The sequence below is a fragment of the Crinia signifera genome, chromosome 1, assembly GCF_055691185.1.
Source record: "Crinia signifera chromosome 1, ASM5569118v1, whole genome shotgun sequence".
NCBI classification, from domain to species: Eukaryota; Metazoa; Chordata; class Amphibia; order Anura; family Myobatrachidae; genus Crinia; species Crinia signifera.
The window spans coordinates 215,032,988-215,052,094 of record NC_139217.1 but is presented as its reverse complement, the minus strand read 5'-3'; the positions used below and the strand labels follow the sequence as shown (position 1 = coordinate 215,052,094).

Genomic DNA, 19,107 nt, shown 5'->3' with positions numbered 1-19,107 from the left:
TGGGCAGGTACCATATACAAAACAGTCAGCACTTATACATATATATATATATATATATATATATATATATATATATAGTTATAGTCCTATTAGCCTTGTCTGAAGTGCTATAACTTGCCAGATACCTGTATTTGAGACCTGTTTTTGGACCTGATGCCTGTTCCTGTACCTGAATCCTTGTTCCCTGTTCCTGTTACCTGTACCTGATTTGCTATCGTAAGAATACCATACAAGTGTGGAAAAGGATCATCTATTGGCATGCAGGTTGACACTTGGAAGTGATGACATACGTGTGATACAAGGTGGTTGGATACCATCCCTAATGGCACACCTACACACTTTGGGGTGTTATTAGGTGTAAGATTGACACCGTGAAATACTACACTAGGAGGCGCTTTTTTCACCCGTTTTTACCAGATTCCTTTGAATTGGCTAATTAAACTAGCCTGTTGGAAAAGAGCAGCCACCCTGGAAAAAGGGAGAGTGTTGTATGGAAGAGATCTTATTTCTTCTTCAAGATTGGTGACTTTTCTAATTATGCAGACTTATTTACAAAAAGTGGATTAGCGCGGGTACCACCAACGTTTTCGAATATATATATATATATATATATATATATATATATATTGTAATGCACAATATATCAATAACAAGTATCTATATCAATATATATTTCACAATGTTTAGACAAAAAGAAAATACTCCAGGGGTCTTAGATTGGTCCCTTTACTGGCCCTTTTTTGGGTATAATCAATGATTTGCCCAAACATGCTTTGGAGATTTGAAGGTCTACGCAGAGGGTTCCATCATTGTGACAGATAATTACATGGAAAAAAGTGGATGCATTCATGGGCCAGAAAATTCACCACTTTTCTGGAATTGTCAGGATGGATAAGGGGAGTTCTTGAACAGCATCTGGAAATGGCTTCCAGCTCTTAGCAGAAGGCATTGTTTAGTCTACCAATCCTTATTGATGATTCGCTCTGCACAAGTGCTGCATGACCATATTTTTTTTATTTAGTCTGTTTTTATAGAGAAAAAGCAAATAACAACAATTATGTAAATGCATGATCATTTCTTGGTCAAGTCGAAAAATTGGTGGCATCGTATCTACAACTGAAGTCCACTGTGCTGGTTTTGGTCTTTGGGTTGAAACTGTGGAACCAAGATTTATAGCAACTAATGTATTCACCAGACATGAGTCGAGCAACTGCCATAAAATCTGACCAGCAGGATGCGGCACTAAGTCACCTGATCTTCTATCTCATTCTCAAGTCAGATGAGATGCAGAAACCTTGCTCAGGCCAAACTTTTAATGTACCAAGTGGATATATCCAGATGAGATGCTTGTTCCCTTCACTAACTGGGCCACAGTCACCATGGCATCCACCTCATGTTTAGCCTGCACTGCAGCGACTTTTCTATGGTGATAACAGACACAGGATAGTTGCAGTGCTCATCGTCTTTGAGGGACCCTATCCCATGCCAAAATTCTACAAACCACTCAGGACAGTGGTTTCTGCCAAAAAAAGTCTTGTAGTTAGCCAAAACACTCCAAGCCACACTTGTTATAGTTGAGCTCTATAAGGAGTAAGTAAAGGAATTGAAAATACCGACTCCTTTAGTGTGCAATACTGCTTATATACTGTACATTTCTGTGCTTTTTACACTAGAACTTTAATCAGAGATCAGAGTTAACAATAAGTCCGATTGTATCTACTTTCTTAACTTATGAAATTGTGTTGGCTTAATATACTGTAAAAAACACAAATAGTACAATAATTACTATGAAAATTATTTCTGACTAATACTAATTCAGTGTAGGCATGTACTTGTTAGTGTTTGAGTTAAGAATTGATTGAATAAGCACACTAAAGTGTGGTACAGACTGACAGAGCTACTCATTTAAGATTACTTATTTTGTACAATATTGTAATTTATTAAAGGCAAAACTGCAAAAATGTAATTCAATAATATATCACATTGCTGAGTTTAGTGAATGAGAAGCAAATTAATATATAAAACATATGTGTTATAGATAGCAGTTTCTGCTGTAGTGTTTATTTGTGTTACAATAGCTACAACGCTTCTGCTACCGCTCAGCAATATAATGGATACATATATCTATTTATTGTGATATTATTAGACTGAATAAATCCTGATTACTTTACATGAAGTGACTGTTTGACCATTGTTCTACAAGTTCTCCTCTTAAATACAACTTTTTTATCACCACATATCACAGCAGTACAGGTGGTGCTCACTTTTGGAACCAAACACCAAAAGCTAAGTTTTCAGAACTTTGTAAATAGGGCATTTTTGCATTCCCCATAGAAAGAGACATCTGCAGATATTTTTGATATTTGCTATGATATCCTCAATTTAAATGGTCTCTAGACTTCAATTCTCTGAAAATTAAACTTTTTTAAATAATTTACCCTATAACTATTTGCTTTCTCCTATGTAAAAGCACTCATCATTCTCAGTGTTTGACTGAGTAAACTCCATCTGTAATAAATCAGAATCAAAATCAACTTTATTAGCCAGATATACTAATCTATACTCGGAATACGTCTCCGGTTTCCATTTCCATCAGCCCAGTATCCACATAAATGACACACACAACATACAAAGAACACTAAAATTAAGGATTTAAAGATAGAAAAACTATTTTATTCAAATTAAAAACCTCTATGCAGTATTTAATAGATAAACCGCCTGAGGGAAAAACACTTTTAAGACATCTGTCCGTCTTTGCAGCCATCTCCTGCCTCATGGTAACAATTTGAACAGCGAGGGTGTAGCTGATCCGCTGCAATCTTCCCTGTGCACTTTTTAACTCTGGACAGGTTAAACTCCTGTATAGAAGGAAGATTGACCCCAATGATCCTGCCATCCCCATAACCCTTTGAAGCATAAATCTGTCACTCTCGTTGGCAGTAACATACCAGACCATAATGTAAAAAAAGAATACTAACTCAACTATCGCAGAGTAAAAAAAAAGCAACAGCTTCCGAGGCACGGTAAACTTCCTAAGTTGCCTCTGAAAGATCAACTTTATTGTGCCTTCTTGACAATAGTATCGATTTTGGACTCCCACTTAAGGTCCCGTAAAATTATGGACCCCAGAAAGGAGTCCACCCTCGACCCCACACTGTCAGCTATCACAATCGGTGACATAACAACTGAAGTCCACCACCATTTCTATTGTTTTTAGTGGATTTTCTACTGTTACTGCCTACTGTTTTACTGTCACTGCCGTACCACAAGGTCAACTGGTCAACCTCTCTTCTATACCCCGGACTCACCCCCATCTTTGATTAAACCAATGACGGTGGTGTAATCTGCAAATCTCAGAATTTTTACTGCAGCACCACCAAGGTGCAGTCGTTAGTATACAGAGGAGCCCCCATGCTGATCGCCCAAACACATTAGATAAACTCCCCTGCTCTCACAACCTGTTTTATATCTGCCAGGAAATCTACTATCCAGCAACACATGGTCTCTGGAACCCCTAAATTTACTAATTTAGGGTACAAGATGCTTGGGATAAGTTGAAGTTGAAGGCCAAACTGAAATCAACAAACAGGACTCTCATGTAGGTACACTGCAAATCTAGATGTTGCAGAATATAATGCAGCCCCATGTTGACCACATCTTCAACCCATCTGTTCACCCGATAAGCAAACTGCAACAGGTCCAATGGGGGCCAGTCGTTCTTTCAACACCTATCAACACCACAGACGTAAAGGCATTTGGCATTTGTAGTCATTCAGATCTTGAACAGTAGGTTTCTTTGTACCGGGACAATTGTGAAAATTTTAAAACAGGAGGGAACCTTACACAACTTCAATGATCTATTAAAGTTCCTTTTGAAGATAGGGGCAAAATGTCCAGCACAGGCTTTCAGAACAGATGACACCATCTGGGCTGAGGCCTTCCTGGATTTCACCCGTCTGAACACTCCTCTACCCTTGAAAGGTCCAATGGGGGCCAGTCATTCTTTCAACACCTATCAACACCACAGACGTAAAGGCATTTGGCATTTGTAGTCATTCAGATCTTGAACAGTAGGTTTCTTTGTACCGGGACAATTGTGAAATTTTAAAACAGGAGGGAACCTTACACAACTTTAATGATCTATTAAAGTTCCTTTTGAAGATAGGGGCAAAATGTCCAGCACAGGCTTTCAGAACAGATGACACCATCTGGGCTGAGGCCTTCCTGGATTTCACCCGTCTGAACACTCCTCTACCCTTGAAAGGTCTTGCATCACATGGGAGTGTTGTAGGCTTGTCACTGAGAGCATTTGCATACAGACAGAAAAACTGCACCTGCCATAATTTTGATGGTGTGTCTAAAGATGCACCAAGTGGTATCTCAATGCCCTTCACGTTTTCAAACATCTACTCGACCACCATGTTAATAATCAAGGGACTTATTCAAACTAATTTTCCTGGACACCTTACATGCCCTACAACACTAGCTCTTGCCACAAATTCAGTATCACCCTTTTACTGGGCTTAATAGGTGAAAGGCCACCCACACGCAGACACAATGTCACTAACAAAAAACTGTGGTCAGTTATGCTATTTAAAAGCTACTTAATTGTCTCCTATATCTGACATTTATTCATTCTTGTTGCAGCTCCAGTTGTCTCTGGCACAGGACCCAATTTCTCTCTGGGAGAGCTACAGGGACACCTGGCATATGATTTAAACCCTGCGGGAACTGGGATGAGAAGGACCCTCCCCAGCACATCTTCTAGCGGGTGTGTTACTTGCAGTGTATACTTTAAATTGCATTTTTTTGTGTAATCTAGTGTCTGTGTGCTTATTAAAACCATTTACAAGCACATGTAGCTACAAAATGGATATCAGTGTTTTACTTTAATAGGGAAAATACATTGAAAATGCTAACTCGTAAATTATAAATATATTGCACTAACACATGATTTCAGGGCTATTAGGGCATGTTGTAAGTATAATTTAGAAGCAGTTCACATTTAGAACCTGATTCTTGACCAGAGCTGTACATTAATGATTTTTCAGCTGCAATCCTGTATACAGTGTATATACAAAAACATTCTAATGCTTCCACTGCCTGTACTTGGATTGAGAGGCCCATCAGTGGCCTTGCAAAATTCAACACTTCAGGTGCAGATGCTTCGATAAACAACCATCTGATAAGCCCTAATTCATGCAGATTGGCCACAGTTACTGTGATGCAGGAGCCATGTGCAATTTGCAGATAATTGATCAACAGCAAAAAATAATGGCACAGTGAACAGCTTTGAATATGACATTTATACTGATTTTCACCTACTAGATCAGTGATTCTCAACCTCAGTCCTCAGGACCTCCAACAGTGCACGTTTTCCCAGGCCACCCGGCAGGTTCACAGGGGCACTCTTCATTCACTGACATTTTAAAAGATCACAGATGGAGCGAATTATTTCACCTGCGATTCTGTGCGGAGACCTTGAAAACATGCACTGTTGGGGGTCCTTGAGGACCAAGGTTGAGCTCCAAACCTACAGACCCTGATTTTAGCTTGCAGTTTGACATTTTGGCAAATTGTTGTATTGGTTGGTTGAAGTTTGAGAATAAATCCACACCTGACTCGAGCTTGTCTAACTAATTGTAGTGTAATGTTTTTCCCTGGTTCAGTTCACATTTTTAATTCAGTATACAGTACACGTTCTCAGTTAAACATAGTTTAATTTTTAAAGAGCAATTGCAGTCTTAGGAAAAGGTAATAATGATATGCCCTCCCTTATTAGCAAGAAAGCGGGGCATCTTTATCTTGAGACTTTCGTTACCTAAACCACTGAGAACACTAATCCTGAAAATGTAGGTTGGTTATATTAAACAACTAGACCAGGGGTGGCCAACCAGTCAGAGGTAAAGAGCCAAAAAATAGCTGTAGTCAAGCTAAAGAGCCAACAACATGGGGCTTGGCCTACTTCCAAATAGACCACGCACAAAAAGGGGGCGTGGTCTATTTGGAAGTAGACCAAACCCCATTTTTAGTCTATGCCAAGCCAGATCCACACAAAAAAACACTGAAACAAGCCTTTTGTTTTTGTATCCTGATGAAAGGTGCTCCAATAAATGCACCTGAAACATTTATAATTCATTTTATCGGTACTTGTGTATTATCAGGGCGCCCATCGCATCGCATACCATAAGGCATGTGATGGTATGCGATGCGATATTGCGCGATGTTCTACAATGTCATACAATTTTAAAATTGTATGGCATTGTATATGGCATACAATGCCATACAATTCAATGGGATGCGATTAAAAATTGTAAAAGCACCCGAATGGGTGCTTACAATGTTAAATGCACCCTAATGGGTGCTTACAATGTTAAATGCACCCCCACGCCACCCCCCACTATAAACGTGAACCCGAAGTGTGGCGAGCGCAGCGAGTCCGCGAGGGGCGGCGGTATGTGTCCTACGACCTTTTCATACCCCCACTATCCACGTCAGCGTGGAGTTGATTTTATAAAATATGGCGAGCCACCGAGCCCGAAGCGTGGCGAGCGGACGCGCATAACTTCACAGGTATACGCGTCCCCTCGCGGGGCTCGCTGCGCTCACCACGCTTCTTCGGGTTCAGTGGCTCGCTGCGCTCGCCACACTTTATAATATCAACTCCATGGACGTGGATAGTGGGGGTATGAAAAGGTCGTAGGACGCGTACCACCGCCTTTCTTATACAATTTTTCATCGAATAGGGGGCTAAAATCGCATCGCAATGCATCGGGTGTATGGCATGCGATACGATAAAAACATCGCCCAATCAATATCGGGGGTGCCGTGATAATACTATTTATCTATGTCAGTTAATCAGTGAGGCCGGGGGAGAGTCAGTGGGGAGGGGAACCTACCGGCCTCTGGGTGTCATGCCGGGGCCCCGTGGCCAATGGGCCTCCTGTCCCCGTCCTGTCCTGTTGCCGGGTCCTCCTTACGGAGTGTGCTGGGTCCTGCCTGTGCCAGGCCCTCTACATCCATGGAGAGAGGGAGCTGGAGGTGATCTACCTTCTCCAGGGGGTCCTCCAGGCTGGTGATGCTGCCGGGGGCTGCAGCGCTCTCCTTCCTCTGGCCGGTTGTCTTCAGGCATCCTCGGCACTCGTTACAGCAGCCTCCTCCGGCCGAGTGTCGCTGTGTCCTAGGCTCTCGGCTCAGCGCTCGCTTTCTCCTCTACCAGCCTGCCTTTCTCCCTCTCCCCTCCACTAGGCTGCACGCTGCTCCAGAGGCCGGGGATGGTGGAGCTCCGTGGATGGGAAACAGCAGTCCACTGCGTGCGACAATCTCCGGCCTCCACCGGAAGTGTTCGAAGATGCATTGCACTTAACAGTGTATTTGTGGGCATAATTCCACCAGCATTGCTATTCCCTCTACATGATCACAGTTGCAGTGGTGTTTACACCAGTGTGTTATTGTGATTTCTCTCCTTTACAGTTGTCAAAATGCCACTTCATTTCCTCCATTTGCAAATTTTGTACCAAGGTAGTGAAATATTCAGTGGAGCTCCTGTTATACTTTGTAGGGGGACACAGGACCATCTTAATGTATGTGCTCAATGGTCAGCTGTCCAAGGGCCCCCGTATTTTAGGGTCTTTTGAGCTGTGTCAGATTAGGTTGTGGGCATCTGCCTCCATAGCTTTTGGTAGACTCTGATTGGTGGATAGCTGACAGCCATTCACTGTTTGGCTGCAGGCTGGGAAGTAGGAAAAGAATGCTGCCTGGTCACTCATTGTGAATCACATACAAACAGAGCGATCAGACAGCATTCTCTACCTGCATCCCAACTGCAGCCAAACAGTGACTTACTGTCTGCATGCTGATTGGTGGATGGCTGGAGCGATGTTATGGGACCACAGAAGGGCAATGTGTGATTTTTTTTATTTACATATTTTCCCATGAATGGGTGGGTAGGGCCCCAAATGCATTGCTTTGCCCATGGCCTACAAAGCTGATAAGTAGGCCCTGGTGAGACATTCTATGATAATTTTTAGGATCACTAAGAACAGTTGACTCAGTGTAACTGATCATTTCAGTAAAATATATACATGTAATGAAGAAATATATAATAATTTTTTAGCTACCAGGTAGGAATACAAAGTAAATGAATATAAATGAACAATGGGATGGTTTCAAGACACCTCTCCACAGCAGTTATTAACTTTAAGTCCATAATGGTGCCCTAGTTAATTTTATGAACCATAGTAGTGTCCTAGTTATGCCCCATAGTAGTGTCTATATTTATTTTATGAACCATTGTGGATCCCAAGTTTTAGTTAGTTTGCAATCATAATGTCACATTGTAGGGCTGTGAGTACATATTATGCCATACAGTATCCCTAATTAACATAGTGTCCACAGGTCATATTATGCCACATTATAGTGCTTCCTGCTCATACTGTGCCACATTTGAGTTCTATCCAGTTGAAAGTATGACACAGTACAGTGCCCCAGTTCATATTATGGCACACTATAGTGCCTCAGTTTCATATTGTGCCAAATGAATGTGTCCCAGCTTTTACTATGTATCAATATAGTGCCCTCCACAATACATTGAACATCTCAGATTATGACATTACACTGGCCTCCAATTTTTATTGTGCCACATTAGAGTGCCCACATACTATAATAACATACATTACACACGCCTCTTACTGAAAAAAGTAATGTCACATAATTCAGGCTGGGCAATGTATAAAACCCTATTGCTTAGCAGGCAAATTGGCAAAATTGGTATGTAACTATATGACCTGGGTCCAAGCCCTCCTAAGCATCAGGACCTCATAGCAATGTCATCCGAAATAGTTGCAGCCATGATAATAATCCACGACTATTGTTACATTGTTACTGTTCCCTGTACAGGAGTAAGAGACACAAGTCTGGCTCTCTGGAGGATGATGTTGACAGTCCAGGAGGGGAGTTCTACACATCTCCTTCTTCTCCGACTGGGAGCAGCCGAAACTGGACCGAGGATATGGAAGGTGGTGAGTGTACAGAGTGCACAAATAGTTTTTGGATTAAACTGTTCCATTGAGCAGCAGGTATAAGGAGTATGGCATTTATATGATGGGTACTCATCACCAGACCTACTCATAGAAGAGTGACATGAGAGCAGATATTCATATTTTGTTTTTCCTAGAATTTACATTGTGTTCTTGAGTACAGGATATGATTCATAGAACAGGTCATGCGTGAGCTACTTTATTCTGCAGAGGACAAGAGGTTTCCAAAAGACTAGCGCTATAGTTGTAACAAATAAATGTTAACTTATAATAGAGGATCTTCTATTCTTTGTATCGGATCCCTCCTAGTGTCAAAAGGAAACTGACTTACAATATATTTCAATCAGGTGTACCTGTAGCAGTTTCTTTAAGACACTTCAGATTTTCAGGAAACAAACAGCATGAGACAAAAATCTGCTTTCTCATATTCTGCAGAGGGCTTATATTCAGGAACAGTATTGAATGGCAGAGCAGTATCTGTTATATGCACAGTGTACCTTCTGAACTTATCCCAGCCTCAACCAGCTCAAGCTTGTTCCTAACACAGTATAATATAATGTAGATTACACCTAGGGTCATGTGAGAGTTTAGAGGCAATATTTTATTATTTTCATTTATAAATTGAAATAAAGTTTGGAGACGATTTCCCTGCAGCAATGTACAATTAGGCATGGAGCTTCAAAGAGTAGTTTTTTGCACCCAGCGGTTTATGGGCGTGCCCATAGATAAACTGGGCATTCCTCTGAGAACGCAGGTGTGTCGAAGCCTACATGGGGAGAGTGGCTGACATTACATGACGTCAGCGCCCACCCCAAATTCAGCCATCTTAGGCCAGGATAACAGTCAGTTTAGATCTGCGAAGGGGGAAAAAATAATTTGATGGTGAGCAGCCATCGATTAATTTTTCTTCTGTGCGAGTGGATGTGTAACTTCCATGCAAATGTAGGAATTCACGCTGCAGGGGTAGTGGGTGTTCATAGGAGTGGCGTTTACCTGCTAGGTAGGCTGCAAATACACACAGCCTAGCAGACAGGGCTGAATCAGGCCCTAAGTAAGGTAGGAACTGCTGGGGAGCTGCACTGACCATCTGGCAATTCAGGAAGATGTTCTTCTGGGCTGGCATGCAGAGAAATAGTTGAACAAATATGTGTTCACTATCCATGGGTATAACTATAGTGGGCACAAGGGGTGTCATTGTTATTCAAATGCTGTGAATTTTTTTTTACAAGAAAAACTATGGTCACTAGAGTCCATTGCAACACAACTGTACAGAAAGCAGGATAGAAAACATAGATGTAGATCATGGGTCCTCAAACTGCGGCCCTCCAGATGTTGTGAAACTACAAATCCCAGCATGCCTTGCCACAGTTTTAACACTCCCTTATAGCAAAGCTGTGGCAAGGCATGCTGGGATTTGTAGTTTCACAACATCTGGAGGGCGGCAGTTTGAGGACCCATGATGTAGATGATCAGTTGCTAACCAGCAACTGTAATATGCCGTCCAATCCTTTACATTTCCCTACCCCTGTCGAGCAAAGTTGCATAAATGACTCATCATCATAGTGTCCATATTGGTTTCACCTACTAATTAGCCAATTGTCAAAAATCCTACATGGCAGGGCAAAATATTATACTGTTTAGGCATCATGGTGGCATTGTGGATAGCATTGCTAATACTGAGGGCTTACATTATACACAAAATTGTGTATATTCTGATTGTTGTTCCAGTATTCCACTTTTCTGATGTAATTATTTCCCATCTGGATTATTTTATTAATAGATTAATATCCCAAATTAAATTCGACATTTTCGAAACACCATGAAATACCACCAAACGAACAATTTAATGCTAGACAATACTTATATTGGGTTATAAAATGTTAACGTGTTGTAAATACTGTATATTGGACAATATACTCGATATTGTTTATGTTAAGAGTGAAAATCTTTCTATAGGCTATTTAAAAAGCTGGGATTATTTACAAATTAAATCACTGATTATAAATTACATTATTAATTTAATCCTAATTCAAATTTGTATATAAATCCACTGGTTTATGTACAAATCTCATGGTTGTGGTGCCATGTAGGAGCAAAACAATATATCACTCACAACCCACTGTAAAACATGCTGCAGCGTTTGGAGGTGCGGAGCAGAGGTGGCACCTGAAAAAGTTTTTCAAAACGGGTCACCACCCTGTTTTGGAGGCATGAAGGGTCCAGGATCTGTGTCATATAACCCGAGTGTCCGTATTCAATGGCCGGCCTGAGTAAGCGTCAATTGCTTACTTGCGGCTTTGCAATTTCTTATTATTATGAATTAGGCCCCCTGTTCCATTTAGATCAGATGAAAGCAAATGTCTTATTGATTGTTATGGTTTACTGCACATGAGTACTTTTGTACTTAGCTGTCTGAATGTTTTAAGGGAATTGCAGTTTTTATAAACAAAGCCATGGATACAGTACAGATAAAACAGGATAGACTGGCTGTATATTTCTGGGATTATTTTTAAAGTGCAAAATTTATCTGCAATGCACCAGATTACCAGAACAGGTTCAGACAACTATGAGCAATCTAGAGACCCCTAATAGGATTAGAATTGTATGAACTTGCAATAACCAGTATTAAATAGTTCAGTGGGGCCCCTGGGTGAGAGCTGCATTTAATATTTTAAAAACAAACACTTTTCATTAACAGAAACATTTTGCAGAGGTTGAGTATTATGGTGCTGTGTCACAGAAGCAAAGAGCTCACAGAAATGCAATAGCAGGAAGTCTACAGTGCGGCTGCAGCATAGTTTGTCTACGGCAATACTGTAGCCAGGACTTCTACGTAGGTCTCCTCCCTGCTCTATCACATGTTTACTGTATTATAGCAAGGCTGTCCTGAGATGACCCTGCTAGGTCCTGACGCCCCCTCCCTTCAGTCATCCTCCTTCCCTCATAACTCCCCCTCCCTCTCCCCTCAGTTAATGTCTTTGTTCAGACTGTGGTTGGATGTATGTCAGGAGTTATTCTCTGTGCACTAAGCAGGCGCAAGGAATTTCACTCTTTCTACTAGTTTTGTTATAAGTACCAAAAAGTAACCGTGCATACACTCATGTACCGTATGTGTACTGAAGCTCATTTTGTATACAGACCTTTAAAAAATGTTCAATTTTAGTTCTATTCTGAAATATTTGAATCCAAAATAATACAACTGCCCTGTTCAGAGTGAAACTTTTTATGTTGATCTCTTGACATCTGCTTGTATTCTCAAGAAATTCTAGTCATTTTAAAATTTGATATAGTGAATTGTAGAAATGTTAGGACTGTCCCTGAATGCAATGGAATACATACAAATTCTTGGAAATGGAAAATGATTGAAAATCTAGGGATTTGCACATACTGTATCTATGTGTACTATATGAACTGACTAGTGGTTGCTGAAGCTAAAGGTGGTCATACACAGGCAGATTTATCTGCAGATCTGTCTGGTTGGAACAAAAACCTGGTTATGGATGAGAGCAAATTACAGTTGACCATTTGCTTGGAAATGCTGGAAAACTGAAAAACTGTCACTCATCCATAACCATGTTTTTGTTCCAACCAGCCAGATCTGAAGATAAATCTTATTAGTGTATGGGCACCTTTACGTTGATACTGGCTGTAATTGCTGATCACCAATATTAATGTGAAGCTCAAACCAGTGTGCAGGAGGAGCAATCAGCAACTACTTGGCCTGACTTCACATGAGTGTAGTGAGTGTCAGCCAGGATCATTTTCCTGGTCCCTGGCCAAATAAATCTTAAATGGTGACCCAGATCACCACCATACCATTTTTCGGCACTAGATCCAGGCGGTAATGGCCACAGAGCACAAACCCCAGTAAGGTTTATTTCCAGAAAGATACGTAAACCTCAAGTACTGTATGATTCCTAATCTCCAAACTGTCAGCATGCTTTTTAAAGTCCTCCTTATTAATATTGTGTAACCAATGATCTTCAACATCTCTATACTTTTACTGCTGTTAATTTACTATGAAATTATAGAATGGTTCATTCCTAAGGATTAATCCTGAGTCACGTGAATCTCTGTTCACTGATGCAATATCACAAAAATTTAGAGACTTTGTGGTCTATGTAGTAAGCCCTGGAGAGAGATAAACTATAAACCAATCAGCATTGTAACATGGCAGTTAGCTGACTGACTGGTACTTTATCTCTCTATACTTTAACTACCGCCAACTCTTAGTAAATAGACCTCCAAGTCTATCAAATGCGCACTTGCGGTTTTAAGGTTGACCATCTTTGTTTCAAGGTTATACATATAAATGTGCAGAGAGAGAGAGAGAGAGGGCCAGATGCACTAAGCTTCAAAAGTGATCAAATGGAGCATGATAAACCACCAGCCAATCAGCTTCTACTTGCCATGTCACAGGCTCTGTTTGAAAAATGTCAGGCTGGAGCTGATTGGTTGGTTGTTTATCACTCTCCATTTTATCTCTTTTGAAGTTTAGTGCATATGGCCCAGAGTTAGATTTGTGTAGGTGTATCAAACTGTCTAGGGACCAGATGCACTAAGCTTCAAAAGTGATAAAAAGTAGAGTTATAAACAACCAACCAATCAGCTCCTGCCTGCCATTTTTCAAACACAGTCTGAGACATGGCAGGTAGGAGCTGATCGGCTGGCTGTTTATCCCTCTCCATTTTATCACTTTTGAAGCTTAGTGCATCTGGCCCTAAATGACAGTGTAAAAATAAAGCAGCCAGAATTTACCCTGCACAGAAACAAAATAACTCACCCAAATCTATGATCTGCACAGATTACATTTGCCCCACCTGCAGTACACATGGTTTTGCCCATTTTGAGAACAAATTTGTCCTGCAATCAGGTCTGAATTAGGCCCATAGTTCTTATCAGCTGAACAGCAGTATCCAGTCACTACCTGTCTGCTGCACTCACATGACTGCTCCCTCTTATCCACTGCAAGAGCTCCCCATTTAAAGATGCAATTGTCACTATCACACCATTGGAACAACATGGAACCTTGGGCCTTATTCTAGTTCACTCTGACAAATCCTTCTTAGATGGACAAAACCATGTGCACTGCAGGGAGGCAGATGTAAAATGTGCAGAGAGAATCAGATTTGGGTGAGTTATTTTGTTTATGTGCAGGGTAAATACTGGCTGCTTTATTTTTACACTACAATATACTGTAGATCACACTTTGAAGTAAAACCACACCCATTTCTAATTCTCTCTGCACAAGTAACATCTGCCCCACCTGCAGTGCACATAGTTTGGTACTTGTTTCCTAGAACGGCGCCCATCGCGGGCATCGCATGTACATCGCATGCCATTATAATGGAATGCGATGCGACCGATGCGATGGCCGCGATTTTACATAGAAATGCATGGTAAAATGTAAATCGCGTCGGTCGCATCACTTGCGGCCAAAAAATTGCATGCGATGCGACCGACACGATTACCGATTTTACATAGGGAACAATGTTAAATGGCCCAATTGACCCGATTTTACATAGGGAACAATGTTAAATGGCCCACAGACCCCAAATAGCCACCCTGAAGTGTGAAATGGCCACCCCAATTGTTAACGCCACCCCACGATCAATGTCAACCCGAAGCGTGGCGAGCGGCGGCGGTACGCGTCCTCCGACCTTTTCATACCCCCACTATCCAGGTTGGCGTGGATTTGAGAATAGAAAGTGTGGCGAGCACAGCGAGCCACCGAGCCCGAAGCGTGGCGAGCGCATGCGGAATACGAGCCCGAAGTGTGACGAACGCAGCGAGCCCCGCGAGGGGACACGGAATACATGTTAAGTAATCTGTGTGCGCTCGCCACACATTGGGAGCGTGTTACGTGTCCCCTCGCGGGGCTCACTGCGCTCGCCACGCTTCAAGCTCGGTGGCTCGCTGCGCTCGCCACACTTTCTATTCTCAACTCCACGCCCTTGTGGATAGTGGGGGTATGAAAAGGTCGGAGGACGCATACCGCCGCCCCTCGCGGGCTCGCTGCGCACGCCACGCTTCGGGTTCACGTTGATCGTGGGGTGGCGTTAACAATTGGGGGGGCCATTTCACACTTCAGGGTGGGTATTTGGGGTCTGTGGGCCATTTAACATTGTTCCCTATGTGAAATTGGGTCAATTGGGCCATTTAACATTGTTCCCTATGTAAAATCGCGGTAATCGCGTCGGTCGCATCGCATGCGATTTTTTGTCCGCATGCGATGCGACCGACGCGATTTTTTTCCTTGCGATGCCTAAGATCAAAATCGTGGGTGCCGTTCTAGGAAACAAGTACCCATAGTTTTGTCCATCTAAGAAAGATTTTGTCAGAAAGAGTGAACTAGAATAAGGCCCATTGCTACTACCATGAGTGATTACTAGAGACAGGATTATATGCAACAAAAAAAGCTTGAAATATGCATGCAAATATGCATGAAAAATACTTAAAATATGCATGAAAAGTGTTAAAATATGCTACATTAAATAATAAAAAAAGTAATTTTTAACTTATTTATTTAAAAATCAGCATACAATTAGTTGCAGATAAACCTCAAAAATAGGCCCACAGCATCTGCAGATGTCAGTATGCTGGCTACTGCAGCATCCAAATCTCTTCTTGCACCAACTACACGGACCCTCATCTCCAGCGCCGATGGATCAAATGTCAGCATAGCGTGTGAGGGCGGCGCAGTGGAAGGCTTCCTCCCTGCGCCGCATACTCACTGTGACACAGCATTTTCTCCGCGCCGCGTGATATCACAATCCTTCTGCCCACCTCCTCTACTGCAGAAGTCTGTCTCTTGTTGTAAGGTCCCAGGCCAGGGACAGGCAAAGTTTCAGGAGCTTCGTAATGGCATCTGCCCTGACTGACTTTTATCAACATGGATTGGCAGCCTAGAGCAGTGTCAGACATAGCGTACGTTCAAGGTTCCCCACTCTGCGCACATATTGCCCCGGCCTGCACACTCTACCACTACCTGGCCAGCAGCAGCAGTGCAAAGCAGTGCTGTGACTCACGGGTGGGAAGAGGGCTGGGCCTAAAATATGCACCATCACTAGATTTTAGGTAAAATATGCAATAACCAGTGAGAATGGGCAAAATATGCAAATGCATATGCAAATATGCAAATGCATATAATCCTGTCTCTAGTGATTACTCTCCATTGTTTACCTCTCCTTTCTCCATAATACTGTGTTGCATAATGTTAATAAGAGGTGCCACTGTGGCATCATGTGAATAAGGGGAACAACTCTATGCCCCTTATTCACATATTACAAATTATGTAATGACTATTTATATAGTTGAAAGCTAATGACTAATTATGCAATTGAAAGCTTCCAATTAGCTTAATAAGTCAACATTTATACAAGTGAGTGGGCTAAATGTAATAGGGTGAGAGTTTCAGAAAGTGAGAGATTTTGGGAGAGTTTTCACTTTTTTTTTTTTTAAAGCGGCAATCACTTACAGTGCAAAACCAGGTGGATTCTGCTATGTAATTGATTGCTGCTTTTAAAAAAATGGTAAAACTCTCCCAAAATCTCTCACTTTCTGAAACTCTCACCCTATTACATTTGGCCCTTTGTGTCTGTGCCTCTGTGAGTGAATAGTTGAATCCCCCTTCCCTGGATGTACCAGTTCAAATTACTACATCTTCCAGCAGCCACCTCCTGTCCCAGCAGCCCCATCCAAAGTGTACAAATTGAGGGGAGACCATTGTGATCCCCAGAGACCACCAAAAGAGGCCAAAGGGGAGGGGTGCTGTGAGGTTACTGTGTATATTGCGTACTATATGTTATCACTAGAACAGGTGCTTTGGGACTTGGCTGATAGGGGATTTATTTGACTATAGTTCTTAGACATAATGATTTTATATATATTTATATAATTATACATTTAACATACATCCCATTAGATGTAGTATATAATAATTAAGGTATGTGCTGTCATTGTGGGAACCCTACTTTTTTTTGGTCTCCAGTCACCTGCAACTTTGTAATATGGTACCCAGAAGCATCACTATTTGTAATAGCATCACTACTAAGTTATACAGTAGGTGAGAAAAAAATGCTGGCAGTGACAGGGAGCTGCACTATTGCATCAGCCTTCAACTTGGGTGCGGGAGCTCTGAGTGATGTCGCTTACCCCAGTGATGTCGCTTAATGTACCCCCTAAAAACTTCTAATTACAGTACCTACTTATTTTTTATGCAACACAATTTTCATCTAAGAAGATACAGATCCATCCCTCTTTCAAACTCTTATTTCCTTTCCTCTTTATATGTAAAGGACCTATGTGTGAGTGTATCAGCTGTATACTGATAGAGCTGAATACCGCTGACAGTTTCCATTTTGTTTCTTTACCTTCCCTTCCTCCTTTGCCTGAGCTTTTTCTTTTTCATAAATACAAAGGTTACCCCAGCTAGCAGCACCTTGCTTTGCACATATCTCCCAAGGGAGACTAATGTGATTTCAGGGATACAGGATATAACCTCATTAGCTACTGAGTGGCCTAATTCAGCTTTACAGTATATTTACCCTTCACCCACCACAAGGACAGCTTTCCATTACAGTGAAATAGAACATAACAATGCCCAGCAACTCATTTGTGAGCAAAGCAGTACAGTGCCATGGGCAGCAATTAACAGTATCATTGAAAAACTAAAGAGGGTTGTAATAATATCAACAACAACAACAGCAATATACTGCACAAAAGGCTACACAACAGGTCACTGGAAAGCTTCTTACTGTAAAAAAAAACATGTACTGTAAGGTTTCATACTTTGTATAATAAATACTTTTTATGTAATCTGTTATAGTTCTTAGTTTATAATAATAAAAAAAAAAAACTAAAGCTACCAGTTTCTGAGCTTTAGGATGACAGTAATAAGGTCGACAGTCTATAGATTGACCACTAATGTCAGACGTGCATTCTAGGTCAACAATGGTCGTCAAAAGTTTTTCACAATTTTTTCATTTGTTTCACTTTTTCATACTTCTCCATCCACATAGATTACGAATTTGTTCCCGAGTGAAGCGGCAGTTCAGTTATGTGCGATTCCATCTATTGTAGCACACAGATGAAATAGAGGTTCACACATTTTGTTTTTTCATGGTATACACACCTCAAATTTCCTTTTGCTATCACATTTGAGACATGCCCTAAATTAACTCTTCGTATTAATAAGATAATCATTTTTTTTTATTGTTTTCACCCATAAAGAAATACAAAAACACAAAAAGCTACTATATTAAAGAAAAGAGAAAAAATGAAAATACACAGGCAAAAATTTACTAAGCTTGGCTGTAACGGTGACTCCAATCATAGGAGCCCATGTCAAGAGTTTAACATGGACTCCTATGATAGGAAAGGCAGTACTTGTTCACTAGCAGGGCGCCCAGTTTTCTTACGTACGCTACCGTAGCAAAATCGCATTGCATTTCATGGGCCATTATAGTGCTATGCGATGCGATGCCATGCAATGCGATGCGATTTTTTTAATGTCATTTATTCACTGCTCTGTTGGCCCTAGGGGATTGCATTACATTGCATTGCACCTCCCGAAAAATTGCATGAGATTTTTTAGGGTGCGATTCCATTGCCATTAGCTATACATTTGTATGATATACAATGAGCTTTCATTGACCCCCCCACTATCCACGCCACCCCGAAGCGCAGAGAGCCCAGCGAGGGGCGGCGGAATGCGTCCTCCCGACCTTTTCATACCCCCACTATCCACGTCGGCGTGGAGGTGATTTTATATAGAGCCCGAAGCGTGGCGAGCGCAGAGAGCCCCGCGAGGGGACGCGGATTACTTTACATGTATTCCGCTTGCGCTCGCCGCGCTTCGGGCTTGGTGGCTTGCTGCGCTCACCACACTATATAAAATCAACTCCACGTCAACGTGGATAGTGGGGGTATGAAAAGCTTGCTGGTTGAAGACTATTGCTCGCTGCGCTCGCCTCGCTTCGGGGTGGTGTGGATAGTGGTGGGGTCAGTGAAACCTCATTGTATGTCATACAAGTATATAGCTAATGGCATGGCATCGCACCCTATACAA

The 19,107-nt window shown here is 41.7% G+C and overlaps 1 protein-coding gene across 4 annotated transcripts in view; it reads left to right on the top strand.

Annotated features, from left to right (window-relative positions):
* Positions 1-19,107, top strand: part of NFIC (nuclear factor I C) — a 170,277-nt gene that overhangs the window by 91,172 nt on the left and 59,998 nt on the right. For all 4 annotated transcript variants that reach the window (XM_083179246.1, XM_083179245.1, XM_083179247.1 and 1 more), the window contains 2 exons: positions 4,648-4,771; positions 8,899-9,020. In XM_083179246.1, the coding sequence (XP_083035372.1) occupies positions 4,648-4,771; positions 8,899-9,020 (246 nt within the window). The remainder of the gene's footprint in view (positions 1-4,647; positions 4,772-8,898; positions 9,021-19,107) is intronic.